Source organism: Thunnus thynnus, chromosome 13, assembly GCF_963924715.1.
Source record: "Thunnus thynnus chromosome 13, fThuThy2.1, whole genome shotgun sequence".
Taxonomy (NCBI): Eukaryota; Metazoa; Chordata; class Actinopteri; order Scombriformes; family Scombridae; genus Thunnus; species Thunnus thynnus.
Genome location: NC_089529.1, coordinates 10,815,690 through 10,835,821, shown reverse-complemented (window position 1 = coordinate 10,835,821; position 20,132 = coordinate 10,815,690). Strand labels below are relative to the sequence as shown.

General features: G+C 42.4%; 2 protein-coding genes across 3 annotated transcripts in view; both read right to left on the bottom strand.

Moving 5' to 3' along the window:
* Positions 1-90: 90 nt before the first annotated feature.
* On the bottom strand, positions 91-11,209 carry atp1b2b (ATPase Na+/K+ transporting subunit beta 2b). 2 transcript variants are annotated; one of them, XM_067607833.1, is made up of 8 exons: positions 10,770-11,209; positions 5,688-5,816; positions 5,485-5,592; positions 5,070-5,275; positions 4,774-4,833; positions 4,477-4,503; positions 4,068-4,163; positions 91-3,982 (listed from the first exon to the last, which is right to left on the bottom strand). In XM_067607833.1, the coding sequence occupies exons 1-8, from the start codon at positions 10,858-10,860 to the stop codon at positions 3,815-3,817; spliced, it is 885 nt and encodes a 294-aa protein (XP_067463934.1). In that variant the 5' UTR covers positions 10,861-11,209; the 3' UTR covers positions 91-3,814. The 2 variants fall into 2 exon arrangements, with proteins under 2 accessions (XP_067463934.1, XP_067463935.1); XM_067607834.1 differs by lacking the exon at positions 4,477-4,503 and having other exon boundaries at positions 10,770-11,207.
* Positions 11,210-13,180: 1,971 nt separating this feature from the next.
* LOC137195449 (neuronal tyrosine-phosphorylated phosphoinositide-3-kinase adapter 1) overlaps positions 13,181-20,132 on the bottom strand; it is a 30,951-nt gene continuing 23,999 nt past the window's right edge. The window contains exons 3-7 of the mRNA XM_067607829.1: positions 19,127-19,494; positions 17,203-19,047; positions 16,862-17,104; positions 15,506-15,612; positions 13,181-14,908 (exon numbers count right to left, since the gene is read on the bottom strand). Of these exons, the coding sequence (XP_067463930.1) occupies positions 14,477-14,908; positions 15,506-15,612; positions 16,862-17,104; positions 17,203-19,047; positions 19,127-19,494 (2,995 nt within the window). The 3' untranslated portion in view covers positions 13,181-14,476. The remainder of the gene's footprint in view (positions 14,909-15,505; positions 15,613-16,861; positions 17,105-17,202; positions 19,048-19,126; positions 19,495-20,132) is intronic.

Genomic DNA, 20,132 nt, shown 5'->3' with positions numbered 1-20,132 from the left:
TTAAACCTTAGTGTCTTTCCATGAGTAATAAATCCTTTTCTTCCTGCTATGATGACTACAGGAAAGATGACTAATAGACAGAGGCAAAAATGAAGTTTGAGTTCCCTTAAATGACATTTATTAATTTCTCTATCTTGTTTTGCAGTAAACATGAGCAAAAATATACATACAGTAAGAGCAAAAAATAAAGATCCAGAATAGAATTATCACCCATTTTGGCGAGTACCTCAACAAATCGAATGGATTTCCTTCTTGAACTATCCTTTGCACCCCAGTCTTAGGCAATAGTACGATTTAAAATGAGGGGGGGGGGGGTTTGTTGTATTTATTCCTTTTTTAAAACATGATCAGTTGACTCGTTCTGTCACGTAGGTTGGGGCTTGTTGCAGTTTTGATTCTGCAAAGTATTTGCACTTGAAAGCTTTCTGAAAGCACTGTTCATTCATTCTATCAAGTTACTTTTAATGTCTGTGTCTTGATTCTGATACAATAGACCCATCTACACATGCAGTGCTCAGAAAGCTTTCACTGCAAGCTTTACAAGATCAGTTTGAGAAAGTAGAAAGGGTTCACATGATGACAAAACTGTTTCTACATTAAAAAAACAAAAAAAAACCAACAAAATAACTGTCAATTAACAAGCTGTTACATTTTGCCATTTGTTGAATTAATGATGAAAACCTGCCAGGTAACTCCCATAACATGATACAATCCAAGCTAATACATTCTCTCCTCTTTACAACAAAATAGCAATAAAAATACTCTTTTATAAACAAACAATATTTTTTTTTGTAAAATATTGTTCCATCTCGATAATGCACACCGGCAAATCTGCCTGCATGCAATATCTATATGTTGTTGCCTTTTCCTTCCTTGCTCTCGATGACACGTGTTGCACTGATTTTCCAATAAACATATCATACAGCCACACAAGAAATAAATATATTGCTTTTTGAGGACATCTCCAAATTATCACAGAAGAAATGGATAAACGGAGATAACAGGAAATAACATTCTGTGACACTGGGGAACAACACTTTCTGTCCACCAGGAGGCACTGTTCTGTTGCAGTGCAACATGTTCCTTTTGTGCGTATTATTATTATATAAGACTAGGCCTTTAATAACATGGGGTCTTTACCCAGCCACCTGGATCCTACAGTATCTCTGCATGAGATCCTCACTCACTAATCTGCTGCTGGGGATGTGTTGATGCAGCACAACTAAACAGAATTTAAACTCTTATGAAGATCTTTGGTTGAAGAACGAATCCTCACATGCACATGGGTAAAAACAAGAATGTCCAATTGGGTAATGAAGCAAAAAACATTTTATTTGCTGTGTTGTAATTTAAAAGAGAATTATAATTGAATAACAATTGGGTAAAAACACGATTGAATGAAAAATTTATGATCATTGCTTCAGCTCTGGTTTGAAGACAGTGAAACAGGCGTTTGACACAAGGAGGAGCGACAAAGTAGGGTAAAGAAGTTCAGCCTGCAGGCCCCGGATTAGCCGACCAGATTAAGAGATTACAGTGAAATTAAGTAAGTGTTGCAGCAATGCCAGAGGAGAAATGCATGTGAACTGGTCATTGGACTGTCACAGAACGTAACAAAAATGCCTCGGATGACTGTACATCTGAGAACATCCTTCTTTATGAATAACCTCCCTGATATAGATGATATAATCACATTAGATCTGATTGTTTTTTTTTCTTCTGTCTGTCTTTTTCAAGTCTGGATCAGATAATGAGGTGCCGTTTTGGTGGGCATGCAGAGAAACACATTGCTCTGAGAGAAATGAAGTGGTGGAGTCATGCCAGACGTTAATATGAGTGAACAGATGCTCGTGTTCCACATTTGCTGCAATGACACGGCAGGATCACAGTCGCATTGGTACGATTTTGAAGCAGTGCCATGGTAATGTGCCTGAGTTAAAAAGTGTAACTCCACAGATTTCTCCAGCCAGTATTCGCACGTGATTCTTACAACTTTTGTGTGCCCGCACTGCACATGAATGCACATCGCAAAAACAGCTCAAGCACCAAACTCAGGTGGAATCTACTATTTTTCTAGAGGCTGATCGCTCAAACTGGTTGTCTAGTTAACATGAAGGCTATGCCTTCAGCCCAATTCATAAAACAGCGGAAAATACTACAACAAAAAAAAAGCATAAACCCAACAAGTGAAATGGGAAAATATCCTTTTCTATGTGGTCAAGAAAGCAAATCTCCAATTTTTTTTTCCTACAGGCCTATAAAACAAAACTCGGATGCACTAACAATTCACATATTCAAGACTCTAGTCACCTTCAGGAGAAGATGTAAACTATACATTTTGATATGCTGGATGAATATTTCAAAGGATGGAGTATGAATGAAATAAAGGGCACAAGCACAAATGTTCTATTGTACATCCTCCTCTCCAAAAACTGTACATACATTAATTCAACTCAGCTTCACAAAAAAAGGAAAAAAAAGCACACTTCCAGTGCAAATCAATACAAAATATGACAACGGCATCTATTTCTGATACATATGAAATAGATGCAATACACGCAAAAAATATTCATGTTTAAGTTTATTAAAAATTGAGACACAAGAAAATGGCTCTTGGTTTGACTTCAGGAATGAAATGATAGACACAGTGACAGGGAGTGTGATGTACTGACTGGGAGTGTTGGGGGCAAAAAAAAAAAAAATCATATTTTTGTCAACTAATGGTGATGCTGTAAGATGTCTGAAACGTAACTGATGTACTGTCTCTTGTCGTAATTCATTTGGCATCAGTGGTGTTGACGTGACTATTACCAGAGAACCAAATGTGCATCGCATCTGTCTCAGGTCAAACAACTGGTGTGAATATCAAATGACTGAAAATAATTATAATTTAATAGAAGTCTTCTCGTCTGAAGAATGGAATCAAGCATTCATAATGTATGCCACTTAATGAATATTGCACATTGCATGCAACTTCCCGACCTACAGTATGAAATGGGACCTGTAAATGGAACACACACACACACGCACACTCTCAAACACACACACACACTTACTCTTAAAGGTTTTAACCTCTAACTCCCATCTTTTGGAGATGCCTATCTTACTATTTGTTGTTTTCAAAACACACAGTTGCTGTGCGTGAGGTTTAGTAGATTACGCTGCGGTCCCTCCTGGTGGTCAGTGGTTTAACGTAACCTTTTTTCACACTTAGCAGAGAGGTGGGACACGGGGGGCCTCCTGCCCTCATAGCACACTAAAGACAATACACACATGCAAAATGGCTTCATCTCTGCATCCGTCCATCAAGATATATGCAAGTCTGTTGGATTATTCTTTTAAGTGCAACAAAATAGACGTACTGATATAAGGTTATGATACCGTATAAATACCGTAGATATACACATTTTGTATTTTAATTTGTGTATATTCATAAAGAGAGGGATACTCTATAAGGAGGCAGCAGGAGGGGAGCAGCAATAAAGTGGTAAAGTTGCTGATCCTTGCAAACTTTCAAAACACGTGTTTACATCCTTTAGATCTCCTAGTTTGTCATGCAGTATAAATAGACATCACCTCAAACTAATTTACAGAAAAGAATTTGTCCCAAAGCTCACAGACAGAATTAAAGACAGGATTACCACCCTTTGTTCTTGCATCACCTCACCATGCGACCGGATAAACAATTTTGCCCAAAATTTGGGGGGTTGTAAACAAATCCTACAAAGGGTGTGAATCCTGTGATTAGTTTCTGTGTATGTGCAATGTTGCAGAGAATGAAGAAAGTGGTTTTCAGAGGAGGGAAAAGGTAAACCTAGTTAATCGTGTTGATCCTCAGCTTGAAAGACACTCTTCCAGCGAACTTGTCTCTTTCAGTCCCAGCGGGAATGTTGTTGGCGTTGATCTTGCACTCGATGTTGACGTCTTGATTGACGGTGATGTTAAGGAACTTGACGGCAACCAAAGGCTGAGAGTAGTTCACCTGCAAAGAGAGATCCAAGAACATCTTTAAATGTAGGAATTTCCATATCATGTCTGGTACATCTTCAATAATGTGTTGATCTTACCTGAGCTTTCTTGCCATAGTAGGGGTAGTACATAAGGTTGAAAGTGCCATTCGGAGGGAAGTACATCAACTCTCCGATTTTTTCAGTGTCTTCTTTCTGTAGGGGTGAAAAGATTTCATCAGTTTCATATATGTTGGGGAGGAGGAGGTGAGCCTCATTAAGCTCCTTCTCTACTTCAAACCATCTACTTCAGTGGTCTACAAAAATACATCATTCATCATGATGCATATATGTTTGATATTCTTTTCCCACTATTTCTTTATTTGTTCATACCAGTAAAATGACGTTGTATTGTGTTGTTTGAATATATTATTCACAGAGAACTACAATCTACACTTCTGCTATACTGCTATATATGTGTAATTATAATCTAAACTCTACAAAACACAGCTTCTGTCTCCGTTCTTACCCATTCATTTTTGCCAACTTTGTACCTCTGAGAGTGAGCAAATTAATGGAGCACGATGGAAAAAAGAAAAAAAGAAGAGAAGCAGCAACATGCACAGGTGGTGTGAATGACAGAGTGGTATGCAACACAGATATGACAGTTCAAACAATGCAAACACAGAACAGACATTAAAGGCAATGGAGATGAGTGATAGATAGGTGGCATATTGCAGATGAGAGTGAGGCACAATAGCTGCGAATGGGCTGAAATCCAAATTGTTATGTTAAGCCTTTCATTGTGAAAGACAAAAGAGATTACCTTTGCGCCACAGGTGACATACGGAGCCTGTCCATTCTTTCCTGGCAGCATCCCGATCACCTGATGAGACAGAAAGACAACATCTCCAGCATCATTCCCACTTCTCTCTTATTTAAAGACAGAGAAATTAATGTTTAATATTGCTATTTCATATGCTGGAAGTCTTGATAAATCTTGATACTGACTTTCCTTGTTTTTTACTCGAATAATCTTTTCCTCATTCTCAACCACTTTCATTATCTCAGTCATTTCACGTCTCCTAGCAACAACATCCCTATCCTCTTTCTCTTTTATACCCGATTCAGCTTGATGATGATGCATGGCTGGCCGTCCTGGTATCCATAGTAACGGTCACCAACTCCAGAGCAGTCCTCCAGAACAGTGCGGTTGAACTGACAGGAGCGCTTCGGGTTGTTCTTCACATCGCCGCTGTCCTCCTGCAGGAAGTACTGGTCGGGGGTGCACTCGTCATTTTTCTGGGCCTGGACGGTGTCGTTGTAGGCTGCAGGGGAGAGGGGGGTGGGGTTTATTTTGTTAGCAGGGGGCTTATGACTCAACTAAAACCCCTGGTGCAAGGCAATCTCCAACCCATTGACTATAAAGGAATTATCTCTTATTAGGTAAAAAAACAATTCAGTCTAGATCGTTGGATAATCCGCAGCCGTAAGCTTTTTGAGTCACTGCAAGCGAAGCCAAGAGAGACAGACTTACGTGACAGGAACCTGTCCAGGGCCTGAGCGTACATGTCCCAGCTCTCGGTATTCCGGATGTTATAGACAATCTCATAGGTCTCATCAGCTTTGGGTCTGATCACCATGCCTGTGAGTGACAGAGAGACAGCGCAGAGGTCACGCCACTGACGCACAGACTGCGACCTGTGCTCCTGCGGTTCTTGTCATTAGTTGCTACCGCACCTGGTATGGAGAGCCTGTCTTGCCAGGTTGGTTTGTGGTCATCCAAGGTCTGCAGCATTACATACATGGTGAGAGCAAACAAGCCAGCCAGGAAGATGTAGAAAACTATGTAGAAGAGAATGATAAGACCTGCAGACAAAGAGAGACGAGAGAGTTGCATCAACTATATGCAATATCGATGAGAAATCAAATAATATCACATAAGCAACAGATCAAAATACTCAGTTTGATAGACCTTTATTGTTTCTGCACTTTGAGCATTTTGAACTCAGGCATCTCCCTCAAGATAAGCAATGAATAGCCCTACAGCTAACATACATTATATCCTCTAAATGGTGTATCATGCCATTTTAATTAACATTTAAAGTAAACTAACATTTACTAATGCATTTCATTACAGTATATGTACAGAACAATATACTAGTAGCAAAATGTGTCTAACATTACACAGTGAGTTCATATTTTAAGCTAAGTGTATGTGGCTAGTTGGTAGCTAGTTAGCTCTACAGCTAGGCTATTGCTAATGTCGCTGCTAAAATCAAGTAGTCATAGTTGTTGTTTCCAAAACTGTTGGCAAATTTTTCTAAATTAAATTAAATTAAATTTTCTCTATATAATTGTCTAGTGTCATGTTCTCACTTATATGTTAACATACTAGGTTTATAGTCTATATTTTAGCCTAGCCACTTCTGCTTATTTCAACTCCAATACGATTTTTAAATAGGTAAAATTAGGATTTGTACCAATTTGAATATGTATACAAATAACACATTGAAACAATAATGCATTGAGAATACCAAAAAAAGGAGAAAATGTTACACAAATAAGTAGTTTGTCATTTACGCAAGCCGACGGCAAAGAAGCACTGCAAGCAACACCCCTTCCCTTACGAACAGTTGATTGATGTCGAAACACAATGTAAAAACATAGACTGAAAGAGGCCTGAGTTAAAACAAGAATTAGCTTTTACTGTTTTATTATGTATTATGGCAGAAAAAGATTTTCACCCATTATTCTGCCTTAGTATTGATTGTTGCATCCAGCCTTCTCACTGTGCACTTGTTGAGCTGGCTGCTGTGTATTTGAGTGGTTTGTGATTTATGCATGAAGGCTACATTAGACTAATCTCTGCAACTTTAGGTAAGTGCAGTCCATTTCATAATTACCGTAATGCACAAACCCCTTTTTGAGTAAATAATCTTACATCTGAGTTAATAACAGAATCAATTCATTTTTAATGAAGTGGTACTGCAGTGTTGGAGCACTTTCTGACCATACATGTACACAAGAGGGCCGTTAATCCTCATTAAACTAGAGGGGCTTCGTTCCATCTGCAACATCTGCCTCTCTCTGTCTGTCACTTGCACATAAACCACAATCCCAAAGATACTTAGCATTCCATTATTATCATGAATTAATTAAAATATCAAAGCGTCATAACATGTTCCACTAAAAAATGTTGTTTGTCCCCAAGTTCTACACAGTGTGGTTGGTCTCTGACTAATTTCATTATAGAGTTGCACTGTCTACAGAGGGGGAGGAACGATGACAGAGGGGGATACAGGAGGAGGGAGAACAAGGACCCCCTGGAGACTGGGCCACAGGGTCAGGAGATTACAGGCCATCATAGACTATTACATGAACAGTGTAAGAGGACCATAGTGATAATGTTACATTAGACAGTTTCTGCACTGAAACAGGGACTGCAATATTAATTTGCTGATACTATTTCAATTATTAGTTTAGCCGATAAATATCAGCAAATAGATGACATTACAGTTTCCCAGAGCAAGAAAACTAATGTCACTTATTTAAGTTTATCCATAAGGAACCAAGTCTTAACTGCAGTGCAGGGTGGGACTGAGGGTGGAGATGGGTAGATAAGGGGAGACCATGAGGTTGGTTATGGTAGAGGTCATGTGTTTTTCTTTGATATGTATGTAATATGTATGTGAAGTCTGTTTTTCCTATGTCCTCTGACATGATGTTTGTTTATATGGAAAACAAGCATGGCAATACCATGTTTCGGTATCTTTGAAAATGATGCTTGACAATAAAAACATTGTAAACGAGAATTTGTCATTTAACAAAATTGTTGCTTATCTGTATTGTTGTATCACTCTGTTGCTCCTGTGTTTTATTAATTGCACAGAGGTCAGATGGATCCTCTCTGAAAACAGTATCAGTCATTACAAAAACTCAATGATGTGATGTTTCCTTCTCGGAATCACTTTTGAAACAGCTGCAATATCAGACATTCCTGTAGAGAGCTGGAAAACATAAATAGCATTTTCTATGACACATCCCCCATTTTAAGTATCAGCACCTGAGGCCTGCGTTGGGTAGCAGCTGAGTGCCCTGACCCTATGCCTCTGCTGGATGGCCCCCAGCGTGGAGCTCACTCGCTCTGTCAGCAGGCTCAACGCTGCATCTGCCTCCCCACACAGCCAGGCTTACAGGAATCCATAACAAAATGTCAAGGGGAAGCTGCTCCACAGGGGGCCATCACAGAGGGGCATCTTGATGAATTAGAGCATGATTGTGTGTTTTTTTGTCCAATTGTCTCTGGAATTATTGCAGTAGGAGGTAAATGTAATTAATGGCTGAGTAAGATGACAGCGGGCATCCTGTCTGTAGCATGGAAGAGACCCAAGCTGAGTCATTAAAAATATACAGAGTCAGGCTCAAGCCCCCAGAACAAGCCAGAGGCACTGCGGCGAAAGGAATCAGAGATAAGATATGACGAAACAAAGTGTTAAAGTGTTTTTCTCTGTCATCCAGAGTGGACGTTATGCTAATCACAAATATGACACCACCCGGGGGAGACTAAGATGTGTACATGTGCATACGGGGTCAAGCGTGCAGGCATGGTGGCTTCCCCCCTGGCAAAGAGGGTGTTAGGTTTACAGTCTGCCCTCTCAGTCCAAGCTGATGATGGACAGTGAAGCATCTCTCTTTCACCCTGGTTGAAAGCAAAGAACAAAAGGACAGGACGGAAGGTTCGGCATCCTGTCCTTTCTTCAATAATAATGGCAGGAGGTGTCTCTTTTCTTTCAGAATTAATTAGGAGGGCATGCTGTTCAATTGCTTTGTAAGCAGGTGATCAAACAGACCTCTGAACTGAAAATGAAATGGTCTTGAGAAAGAATTGATAGCTTTCAGCTGCGGTTCTTTTAATGTCAAACTATATTTTATCTTACACCAAGATCGTCATGATTTTGTTCCCTATTGGATCCTGTAAGGCTCTTTTCCTGAGTTGCCCTAAGAGTCTTTTGTTGTTTTTGGAGGTAGGAGGTGCAGAACACTTAATTAGTCCTGTTTTAAATAGAGGTAGTTGTTTGACCATGCCAGCCTGGTGTCAGCTGGTAGCAATGTAACATCAAAATTGCAGGACTGCTCTACTTTATCGAGGCTATTTCCATATCATTACAGCTCTTTACACAAAGCAGAACACACAAGGAAGTGTTCTGTGTTTCATCCTCAAAGAGGCCTTTGATCTAAAGCACTGAACGTACCTTATACTGCATAATTATTAAGTGTGAACAACAAATTTGTCTTTTAAACAGACCTGGCAACATGACAAGGGTGTTGTCTTGCCTTTTTGCCCTATGTGTGCCAGACTAAGTGGGTATAGAAAGTGGATGGATGGACTGCGGATAAAACCACAGTGTCAAACAAGTGGAAGTAAAGTGCTGCAGTAAATGCATCATTAAGAAAGTGAAGTAGTGCTGAGGGTGAATGCCAAGTTTAGCAGAACTACATGTGGTGGCGAACTACAGAAATAGCCTAATTAGCGAGCCTTAGAGAGCACAGCTTAAAAAGGCCACCAGACCTTAAAGCACCTGGGACGCACTGAGCTGGATTAAGTCGTACACTGTGGGGGGATTCAAGCAAAGGAAGCTACAGTCAATGATTCCCAACTCCGCATTAATAGTACAATGTCCATTCATGAAACATAATTGCTAGGATCCCACTGTACATAAAACCATTTGCAGCATTATTCCACCCCCCAAAATACTAAACTTCAGTGTCACTGAGATCGCGTTCCCAGAGAAAAGACCAAAAATAATCTAAATTCCTGAAAGTGGTTGACTTTGCTAGAACTGACGGACGTCCTGAATTGATACCTTCCCCATCAGCCAATGAAGTCATTAGATTAGGATTAAATCCCTCAGTGATTTACACATACTGGGAGGGGCAGGGTTGGAGGTGATACAAATAGCATTTGGCCCTCGGCTTTACCCAGATTAAAACGCTCCAATGTCATTAGAACAGAGCCATATGCGCCCTATCATTTCATGAATCTTTCAGATAGTTGCAGCCTGGTTGCATGGCAGAAAAGAGGACAGTATGTGGCAACAGCACTGTGTTTTATAGAAACTGGGATTGGTGTCTTGCATCAAAATCTGGAGAGGAAAAACCTGAAAAATCAATGACATCATGGTGACAAACCCAAAAGCATACAAACCAGTTTCTATTTAACTTCACTGAACAGCTATAAGACAACCCTACCCACCCCCCCACCCCCCTCAACCCCCCTCCCTCTAGATGGAGCCTTCACTGCAGCAGAACTGATATTAAAGCCAGCACCAGTGCTTCCAAAGAGCGGAGCTGATGATATGCACTTTGCAACAGAGTGGAACCTGTTTCAGCAATGCTGCAGTAATCTGGCTAATTCAGATGTAAAATATAACTATATGCCTCCACCCTTATGTTGAGCGCATTGCGCACGGGAAGCGGTGCCATAAATTAATAAATAAAGAAAGAAACAGGAGGGGAAAGAAAGAAAAAAAAATTCCGCCGGCTTCCACAGGAGCGGTGCCGCATTCAGATTTCAGTACCAGACAGTAGTGGACAGCGACAGCCATCTCACCTGAGCACTGAAGACAAATAATCCACTCAAACAAGTTCAATCACGGTCAAATGTACATATATTATATTGTAGTTACACATGCACATTTTAGAAGAAGCCCTCTCATGGAGCATCATATTGAACCTTTATGGAAAGACTGTATGACAGAGACCTGTTAAAAGAGCCGAGGGACCATATTTGCTGCATTGCTGTAGCTGGACACTACTTACCCCAGCTGCTCGCCGTCCTGCCCAGAAACTCCCTCGTCCTCGGGTTCCATATAAACTCCTTCCACTCGCTTTGTTCTCCATCCTTTGCCATTTTCTAATAAAAGTTCGGACACTAGCACTCAAAATGAATGCGCCTTAAATACAAGAAACGACAGCGAGAGCGAGACAGAGAGAAAGAGAAGGAGACAGAGAGATGACTCTACTGTACCACTACTGTACAATTAAAGCAGCTCTACTTCAACACTCAGACGCTCAAATGAGGAGGAATGAGAGCAAAATAGCTACTGCAGCCTCTCTGCACACAGGAAATAGTAAGAGGTGGCGGTCCGATACACTCAGCACAGACCTAGTATCTGCCCTCCCCCCCTGCTCTTGTCTGCATTCCGCAGAGTTTTGATGAGTGGTGCAGAAATCTAGTGATACTGCGGTAAAGCGCTCCCTCCGCCTCTATCTACAAGCATCCCCCCTCCCCTCTCCCCCCTCACTCTGCAGCCCCCCCGCCTCCCTCCACCCGCCTGACAGAGCCAAATCCCTCCCCCTTATCCCCCCGCCCGGCCAATCATCTGCACCGCATCCTGCCTCCTCACAGGCCCCACACGTGAAAGACAACCCCGTCAGCAAATCGTGGGGTGGCTGAGGGCAACTTTTTATTGGCTCTCGGGCCCTAGACGTCATGAACATAAAATCCTTCTGATATTCCTACAGGATTCAACATGTCTGTTATTAAGCGATGATGCTATATAGTCCCCTTACTGTGCTGTATTAGATTCATATGATCTATTATGCAGGGATTTATTGTATATGTTCTAATCTAGATCATTGATTAAGTTTGTCATAGATCAGGTGTTAGAATAAAAAAAACTCCTCAAATTATAATATCGAGAATTATAGACTTTCATAATGTTGGAGTTTCATCAGTGAATTTCTAACACTCATATTTGGGGAGATTGGGAAACTAATTGTCTGCATGTGTGCCTCATCTACCCCAAACTCAACTGAACTGCTCTTATCAAGAGCAATAACTATCTAATCTATCTGAAATTCAAACTATGAAGGTCTAATGTTTCTCTCTGAGCCAGTGCACAAGTGTTCGTGTGTGTTGTATTGAAGCACTGGCTTTATTTTCACATGCATGCAGCCAAAGCCCAGCAGCAGTGGAGAGAGTGAAGGCAGCGCCCTCACTTGGATGCTGAAGGGTGCTGCAACACGTGCTGCAGGAGTGCAGTGGGAACATAATGTCCACTTCACCACCATCTCACTGTGGGAACGACACGAGGCAGTAAAACATGTAAAAATCCTGTTTGTTGTGTAAAGTTCATTATATAAAATTTATTTTAATGACAATATCAATGCAAATATAGCACTACAGTGATTTCCAAGGTACACCGTATCTTACCATATCAATATAGTATGGCACTCATATAATGGCCACTGTTTTAGTAGACACACAAAACCAACAGCTTCTGTAAACTATTTTGGAGATGATACCTAGGGTTCGATATCAGTCTGTGAAAAGGAATCATAGTAAGGTGGTTTCTCGGTATCTGAAATTAAATTGGGCACAATAGTCAATATCATTTGAACATTTTCATCGTGAGGAATCTCTGCATGCATTGCACTTGCCCATTTCCTTCAACCTGACCTGTGTTTGTTTGAAAATGGACTCAGTAAGCTTGCAAACCTCGACCGTCAAAAAACAACACGCGCAGGCGAAACTAAAACGAAAGGCCAAGCAGTGACTCTCAAACATTTAGATAGGTCTTCTTTTCACTGGGTGTACTGTACTGTACAGTTTGGTGCTAACTATCAAAAACAACAACAACCAAGAGACATTCAAGTGCCTTAATACTATTACAGAAGGGCTCACTCTTCAAGGTACAAACTTCATTTCACGTGGCTGTCAGAAATAAAACAAATATGTAACAATAACCACTATATTAATCATGTTTCTCATGGTGACACCATGTGGTTGAATGAACAACACCAGTAGTTCAAAATATCAGCAAAGTATTCAAAAAGGTCAAGACAACGAGCTGTTGAAATCTGTACACAAATGAAAATGAATGTAGAAAAAAAAGGCATAAATAAAATAATAACAGCTTAAAGGGAGTCTTGCATAAATTTAAATAAACAACTGTTGGACTGTGCCTTTCTTTAGAGGGCTTACTGTTTATTAGTGGAACTATAAGTAATGCATGGACTGGCTGCAGCAGATAAAGTACTTAATTCTTTTAGAAAAAACAAGTGAACAAAGTTATGTTTTATACAGTATATGCTACATAATATGTATTGATTACAAGTATGAAAATGGAAATAATTGCTACATTTTCAATACAGTTGTACATATCTATTTACAGTACATTAGGGTTTCTCCTAAGCGTTTACCATGTTTTGTGCAGATTGTTCCAGCATTCTGTTTGAGGTGATCAATACTCACAGTCTTATCAGTTGCACCATATTGTACAGTCTGTGTTGATGGGTGTCAGTGCTTGTTTTTTTTCTGTGTGGTGGAACAATCACTAATGTGCAACTGTGGATAAGCATGAGTGATGAAGTTTTTCTGTACCATTGATCTGTTGTCTATATTTGGCTGGACTGCACTGTATGTGCCATCTGTCGAACCACCTTTTCTAATGATACACCAAGCAACATCTTCTTTTTTTTTATACAACCACATGTTATTATAGTGAAGTTCAGCTGTATGTAAAAGTCTGACATGATCATCTCTACACTTTTTTTTTTTTTTTTTTTTACAATACTGTATGTCTATTGTGACATGCAGAGAATGACACAGTAAATATGACTTATTCAAGTCTTAGATATGTATGTTAGGCTAGTTGACACAAGTTTTAATTATGTTGCTCTGGCATTGGGAGCATATTGCTATAAAATTGCAGAAATGTCGAGAAAGTAAATAGATTTACATTACAAATATGCAAACAGATACAGTAGGTAGCTTTTACTCCTCGGTGATGATTATTTGCATCCACAATGACAATCTGTTGATACCAAGACATCTCATATGCATTCACGATTTCAAGAAACACTTCAATAACTTATCAATGAGTCTTGCCTTTTCTCATCCACAGAGTAGTTTCTATGTGTGTTGGACCACAGTTTAATGTGCCCTTCACTGGCAGGTACCTTCTTATAACTTTCTCTCCGTGTGTTGGAGGGGAAAAAAATAAAATAAAAACATGATTCCTTTATGTCTCAAGTAGTCAGGAGGAAATTTGGCAAACACCAAACTCAGAAAACATCCCACCCATTATTATCAAGTTGGTGTCTTCATTTTGTAGCAATAATACTGGTGTTTTGTGGCAAAAAATCATTGGCAATTAGAACACATCAAGAAGGACACAGTACAGACCAAGTACAAATCAACTGTTTAGTTTGATTGTAATACTTGTTTTACTTCACCCTTCTTATCAACCGTTTTCATTTTTTTCTTCTCCTAAACGAGTTCAAAGTCTCCAATAACTTTCATCACCGTTCTCAGATCACACAATAAGAGTGCGAGCAAATTTCTCCTTTGTTCACAATCTCTCGTCCCTCTGTGGTAATTATGTCACCACAACCCTTCAAAGGATTTTCAAGTTACTGAACACATTTTTACTCTCGCCTCTTATTAATTGTTCAACCACCTTCAACGCATCTGTGTGTATTGTCTCTCTTCAGTGCTGTACTTGCCGGCTTGTCTCTCCACCTCAGATAGCCGTGTCCCACACGACGGCCTGCGGCCTCTGGCATGGTGGTGTGCCAGTCTTACGAGGCTCAGGTGTCCGTCTCCAGCTAGGGAGGATGGGCATGCTGTCCTGCTTGCACAAGCTTTTGTCAGGGCGCCTGTGGGCCTTGATCTCTTTGCACAGGCAGCGTTTACGCTCGATGACTTCCAGCAGCTTGCCGTCTCTCTGGGTCTGCGTTGTGGAAGGGGTGGTGCCCCCGCTGACAGGAGGCTGTCCCTGTGCCAGCTGGGCGAGCTGCTGGAACTGTAACTGTAGGTGGTGCTGTTGCTGAAGCTGCTGGAGCTGCTGCTTTAACTGCAGCTGCTGCTGGTGGAGCTGAAGCTGCTGCTGCTGTCGAGACACACTGGGACTGCTGGGACTGCAGGGCACTTGAGGTTGGGCCAGACCATGCAGCTGAACAGAATGAAAAAAGTCAAATCAGTGAATTGATGTAGTGCTTTATTCTGTATTTAAATTACTAAAAAAAAAAAAAAAAAACCCTGAACGATCACTGCAGTGCTGTCAACCAATCGTAGCACATGTTGAATAATACTGCAGTTCCTGTAGACTGCCAGGAGGATGCAGCACTGCTTCATCTATTAAAGGTTGAGGGAGGGTCAACCAGACGCATGCAGACAGTCTCTGCAGCACAGTCAAACTGCGTCAGCACTTGCTATGCAGCCAGAATCTGGGCAAAATGTGCTGCCAGAAGACTGCAGCTCATCACTCCAAAACATAGTACAGCATGTTCTTTCATCCTCTATTCTCTAACATTTACTGATTACATACAAGCCTACGTCATATACCTTTGCTGCTCTTATTCTTTTGAGGCAGGCCAAAACCTTATTCTGCTCAGTGGGCAAATCTACCAGCTATAAATAGATCTGCAGGAGCTCTGTCTCTAGCAGGAATGGAAGTCATAATGAGGACAATATTAATGTTCACTCCCAAATCTACCATGAATGAAGTTAATAGAGTCTAAAGTTATAAGGATGGGTATTATATATTCACCTGATTCAGGGCTTCTCGTGCTGGTAGACTGCTCTGTCTCTGGACGTCTCCTCCACCCACCTGTCTCACTCCAGCAGCAGAGGAGGAGCGGCCCAGCCGCCCCACTTCTGTAAGGAAACAAACATTTGGGCCTGCTAATGAGAACCCTGGAACATAACTTTTCATTTTAACACACAGAGCTGTGAATGTTTACTCATACTCAAGTGAATTGAGACAGCCTTTGTACATCGTGCGCTCATTATATTCTAAACTATTAGACAATTATAAAGTTATAATAAACCTACAAACAATAGATACTGGAGCGATACATTTTTATTAACATAGGTACACTTTCACAGAGATTTGTTGTGTCACTGTCTGTCAGCTGGATATCTTACATTATCTTGTAAACACACATCCATTAAATTTATTGGACAGGAACACGTAATTTGATCTTGTTGGTGATCCTGATCTGCAATTTCCGCTATTCTGCAATTATTGTTTATCCAGGCATAACCAAAATAAGATTGAGAGTTAATTCAATATTCTACTGAATTTTTTTTTTCAATCAAAAATAGGTTTAACAATGAAGTGACAGAAATGATTTGAGTGAAACAGATATTTGACTGTTAGGCATTGGTGAAGGGTTGCACTCTGATTGCTCTATAGTTTCCTGTAATATCACTTTACTTAAGAGGCTTACCTGGAATATCATTTGAACCCAGTCTGTATATGTACTTAACTCATATAACTGAATTTAATTAAATTATAAAGTGCTTTAAACAACCGGGTTTGCCACAATGTACATTGTAAACAGCATGAAATGTGCCTGGGGCTCATGAATGTGTATGTGCGGGGATGTGGACTTGTTTATGGAACACTTCTTTTATTGGCTCTGCTTCAAGGAAAGTATTGCACTGATTCTCAAAGTAAGCAGTGTCTCTCTGTCTCTGGAGAAAGGCCTTGAGTGAAGATGCAGAGACTGACAAAGAGATATAGAGGCTTCAAGGCTAACTTCAGTATAGCAGGATGTGCTGGAGGCAGAGCTTTTGTGACAGAGGAGAGGAGAGGAGAGGAGAGGAGAAGAGAGGAGAGGAGAGTCTCTGCTAGTTTAATTCTCTACTTTGATGAATGAAAAATATCTTAGATGGGGAAAGTTTATCTCTTAAAAAATTCTGGGGGTGTTAAGTCATGTTTCATGTCAAACAAGGGAAAAAAACAAGCTGGCTGTCTAAGTTTAAAAGCTACATCATAGCTCAGCCAGCAGAAGAATCCCCATGTAAATCTGCTCACAGTATGTAGTTCCTTTCTAAAGAGGATAATGTTGTTTTCTTGTTTGTCTTTTTCAGAAGCTATGACTGAAAAGATTATGCCTACCTCCATTGCGACAGGCAGGGAAAGTCTGGCAGGGAAGAGGCAGCCCGACTCTGGGCAGGGCTCTGAATCCTGGGCTGCTGTCCATGCCTGCCAAGGACTCACTGTGACCAAGGGCCCTGCTGGTGGCACCACTGAAGTGGACCGGGATGCCTGAGTGGCCTCCTCGAGACCCCATCCCCAACTCCTCTTTATCCATCCTTAACAGGGCATCAGCACTGCCATTCCATGCCCGTCCTTCGTCCTCTGACACAGGGGAAAGAACAGGATGAAATACCTTCAAATGCCTGATTTTTTCTCAAAACAACATCTGCATTTTGTATCCAAAATGACCTCTGACTTACTCTCTGTGTCTCTGCTCCCATGGCTGAAGGACAATTTCCTCTGCATGGGCCAGTAAGACCCCTCATCTGCGGCTAAGCTGGCACTGCTGTCCCAAGGCATGAAGCCAACTTTCGACTGGAGGGATGCGGACCCTCCGTTACTCTTGGATGCCCCTTCACCTACACCTGTAAGACTCGAGGGCTGTTGCAGACACGGCGTCTGAGAGCTTCCTCTCAGGCTCTCATAAGCCGGCGGTCTCCGGAAGCCGCCGGAAGGGTAGGTCCACAGCAGGGGGCTGTCCGAGGAGGGAGGCTTGTATGCTGGCAGGCCATGAGGAGTGTGAGAGCGGAGGTGCGGGCGAGAATGAGGACGTTGGGATGAGGATAATGGAGTAGGGGTTGAGCTGGTGCTGCCTTGAGATGTTTGGCTGCTAGTGGCAATATCCATCTGTAAGGAGTGCAGCCCTCCTTCCCTGTCCCGATCCCTGTCCCGATCTCTGTCCCGATCCCTGTCCCGATCCCTTTCTCTGTCTCTGTCTCTTTCTCTATCCCTGTCCTTATCTCTATCTCTGTCTCTATCTCTGTCCTTGTCTTTTTCCTTCTCTCTCTCCCTGTCTCTACCCCGATCCCTGTCTCTATCTCTATCTCGGTCTCTATCTCTATCTCGGTCCCTCTCCCTATCCTTGTCTCTGTCCTTATCCCTCTCTCCTTTATCTGTCTTTAAGAGGAAGCTAACAGACTTGCCCTCCTTGCCTGTACTTGAGGTTTGGGTCTGGACGGTGGCCTGGTTCGAAGTCTGAGAGCTGCTCTTGGTCGGAGCAGGAGAGTCTCCTCTTTCTGGCTTGCGATAGTGATGGTAGTGCGAGGGGCGGTGGTGAGGGTGGTGGTGGTGATGGGAGAAAGGTGAGGTGGATTTGGAGGATGGAGGCAGAGGTGTTGAGTGACTCCTGGCTCTCAGTCCAGGAGCTGGGCCCAACTGGGCGTCTCTACTGTGTTTGTCCTGCGGGGTTATACTTCCTCCCGATGACTCCTTAGAGCCTGACATGGATACGGGAACATTAGAGGACGTTGAGGAGGAGGTGCTGGCTTGCGTCGTCACGCTGGACGTTTGAGTTCCCATTTTAGCAGAGGCAGAGACCTTGTTTTGTACCCCGACCCCACTGGAGGCTGCTGCGGGCTGAGGGAAGGCCAGCAGCGGGGGCCGGTGTTGTAGAAGGTTGGGGAAAGGGGCTGGGATCTTCGTGTTGGACTCGGGCTCAGATTTACCCCCTTGCAGCAGGTAGGGAGTAGGCGCTCGTGGGGTGTGGGGACTGGCGGAGAGGACCTGGGGGACAGGGGTGGAGGATGTGGAGGATGGCAGAGGAGATGAATGAGAGATCGACACAGTGGCTTTGGGTTTGGAGTAGGAAGGAGAGGAAGAGGACGGGCGTGGCAGAGAGGAGGAGCTGTTGGAGGAAGATGGGGTGACATGGTAATGTTTAGAGGATTTCAGTTTCTCGTGTTTGGGTGGGGGGTGTCTCTGGGACTCTCTGTCCTCTTGCAGCGGGTATTTCATCTCCTCATAGATTGCCTCACTCTGGTCTGAGTCAGAGTCAGGTGTGGTGGCCACAGGGGTGACAGGGTGGGGGGTGGCGGTCTGGCTGTCTCTGGTGAACACCTGGCCCACCATCTCTATATAGACTGGCTCATCCTCCCCGTCTCCTGTCTGAATCTGAGAGTCTGCTGCCTGGAAAGGCAGGGATGTGGCAGAAGGAGGCACACGTGGAGGAAGGGGGTCAAAGGAAAGCTGGGTGCTGGGACTTCTCTTGGGCTTTAAAGGAGGAACCTTCTTTGATCCGATCTCCCCAGAGTCAGACTTCTTCATGGCTGTAGAAGGAAAAAAATACATCTCAAGAAAATAGATAATTTTCTCAGCAGAATGTGCATCTGGAAATACACTTCTTACCATTTTTCTTCTCTGAGTGTTTGGTCTGTGAATGAGAGGGCGGGGGAGGTGGCGGCGTCTCGGGAGGTCCTCTGCTGTCAGCGGATGAGGAGCTGAGGCGAGTGCTGGGGTGACGTTTGGGTTTGGCCGGAGGGCAGCGGCCGCCATGTTGTGACTGGGTGTCAGAGTAATCTCCGTTCTCTAGACTTGCATCCCCGGCACCGACCGCATGGCAGGATTGCGAGCGTGGCGCCATGGCGGAGGCACAGGAGTGAGGGGACAGGTCCTGGGAGGCCGGCATGGTCATAAAACCCATCCGGAAGTGCCGGCGGAAAGAAGCCAAGTCTCTGACTTTGCCGACAGTAGCTGAAGGGTCATTTTGGGTGGAGCTGCAGTTTAGGAAAAGGGTTGGATAGGTTTGAGAAATCTGGAAACATGAGGGAATCATAGTTAAGTGAAAAAACATTCATGTACTACTGTACCCTTTATATTATTGACCTCCTTCTTCCCTCACTGTCTCTTTGGTCTTCAAACATCGTCTTTGCAATAAAGAAATGCCTGCAGGGCTTTTCGCTGCAAAAGGGAAAGCCCTAGAGGCTCCTCCATCTTTCGCATTCACATATCTCTCCATCTCCATTCCTCCACATCTGCTTCACCATCAAACACATTTAATTAGAAAATCAATTCCCTTGTCAAAAACAAAGTGCTCTTAGTGTACACTGTGCTGCTGGAATTCCCTTATTCTTTATATCCTCATCCCACATCTGCAGTCTGCTCTCATGCTCGTCTGAAGAATTTAATCTGTTGCCATGGGAACAGTCGCAATTGTCATGTATTTGATAGTTTGTCTTCGAAATCACCAATGACACAAGCTCCCAAAACAATAAATAAAAGTGACAAAGGGAAAAATCTGACAAAATGTTGCAGTGTTTTACCAAACTGAGCAATAGGTGGAATTTCATTCCTTCTTTTGGCTGAACATACTAGACATCATTTATTCCACTAACACTGTTTACCTCATTATTAA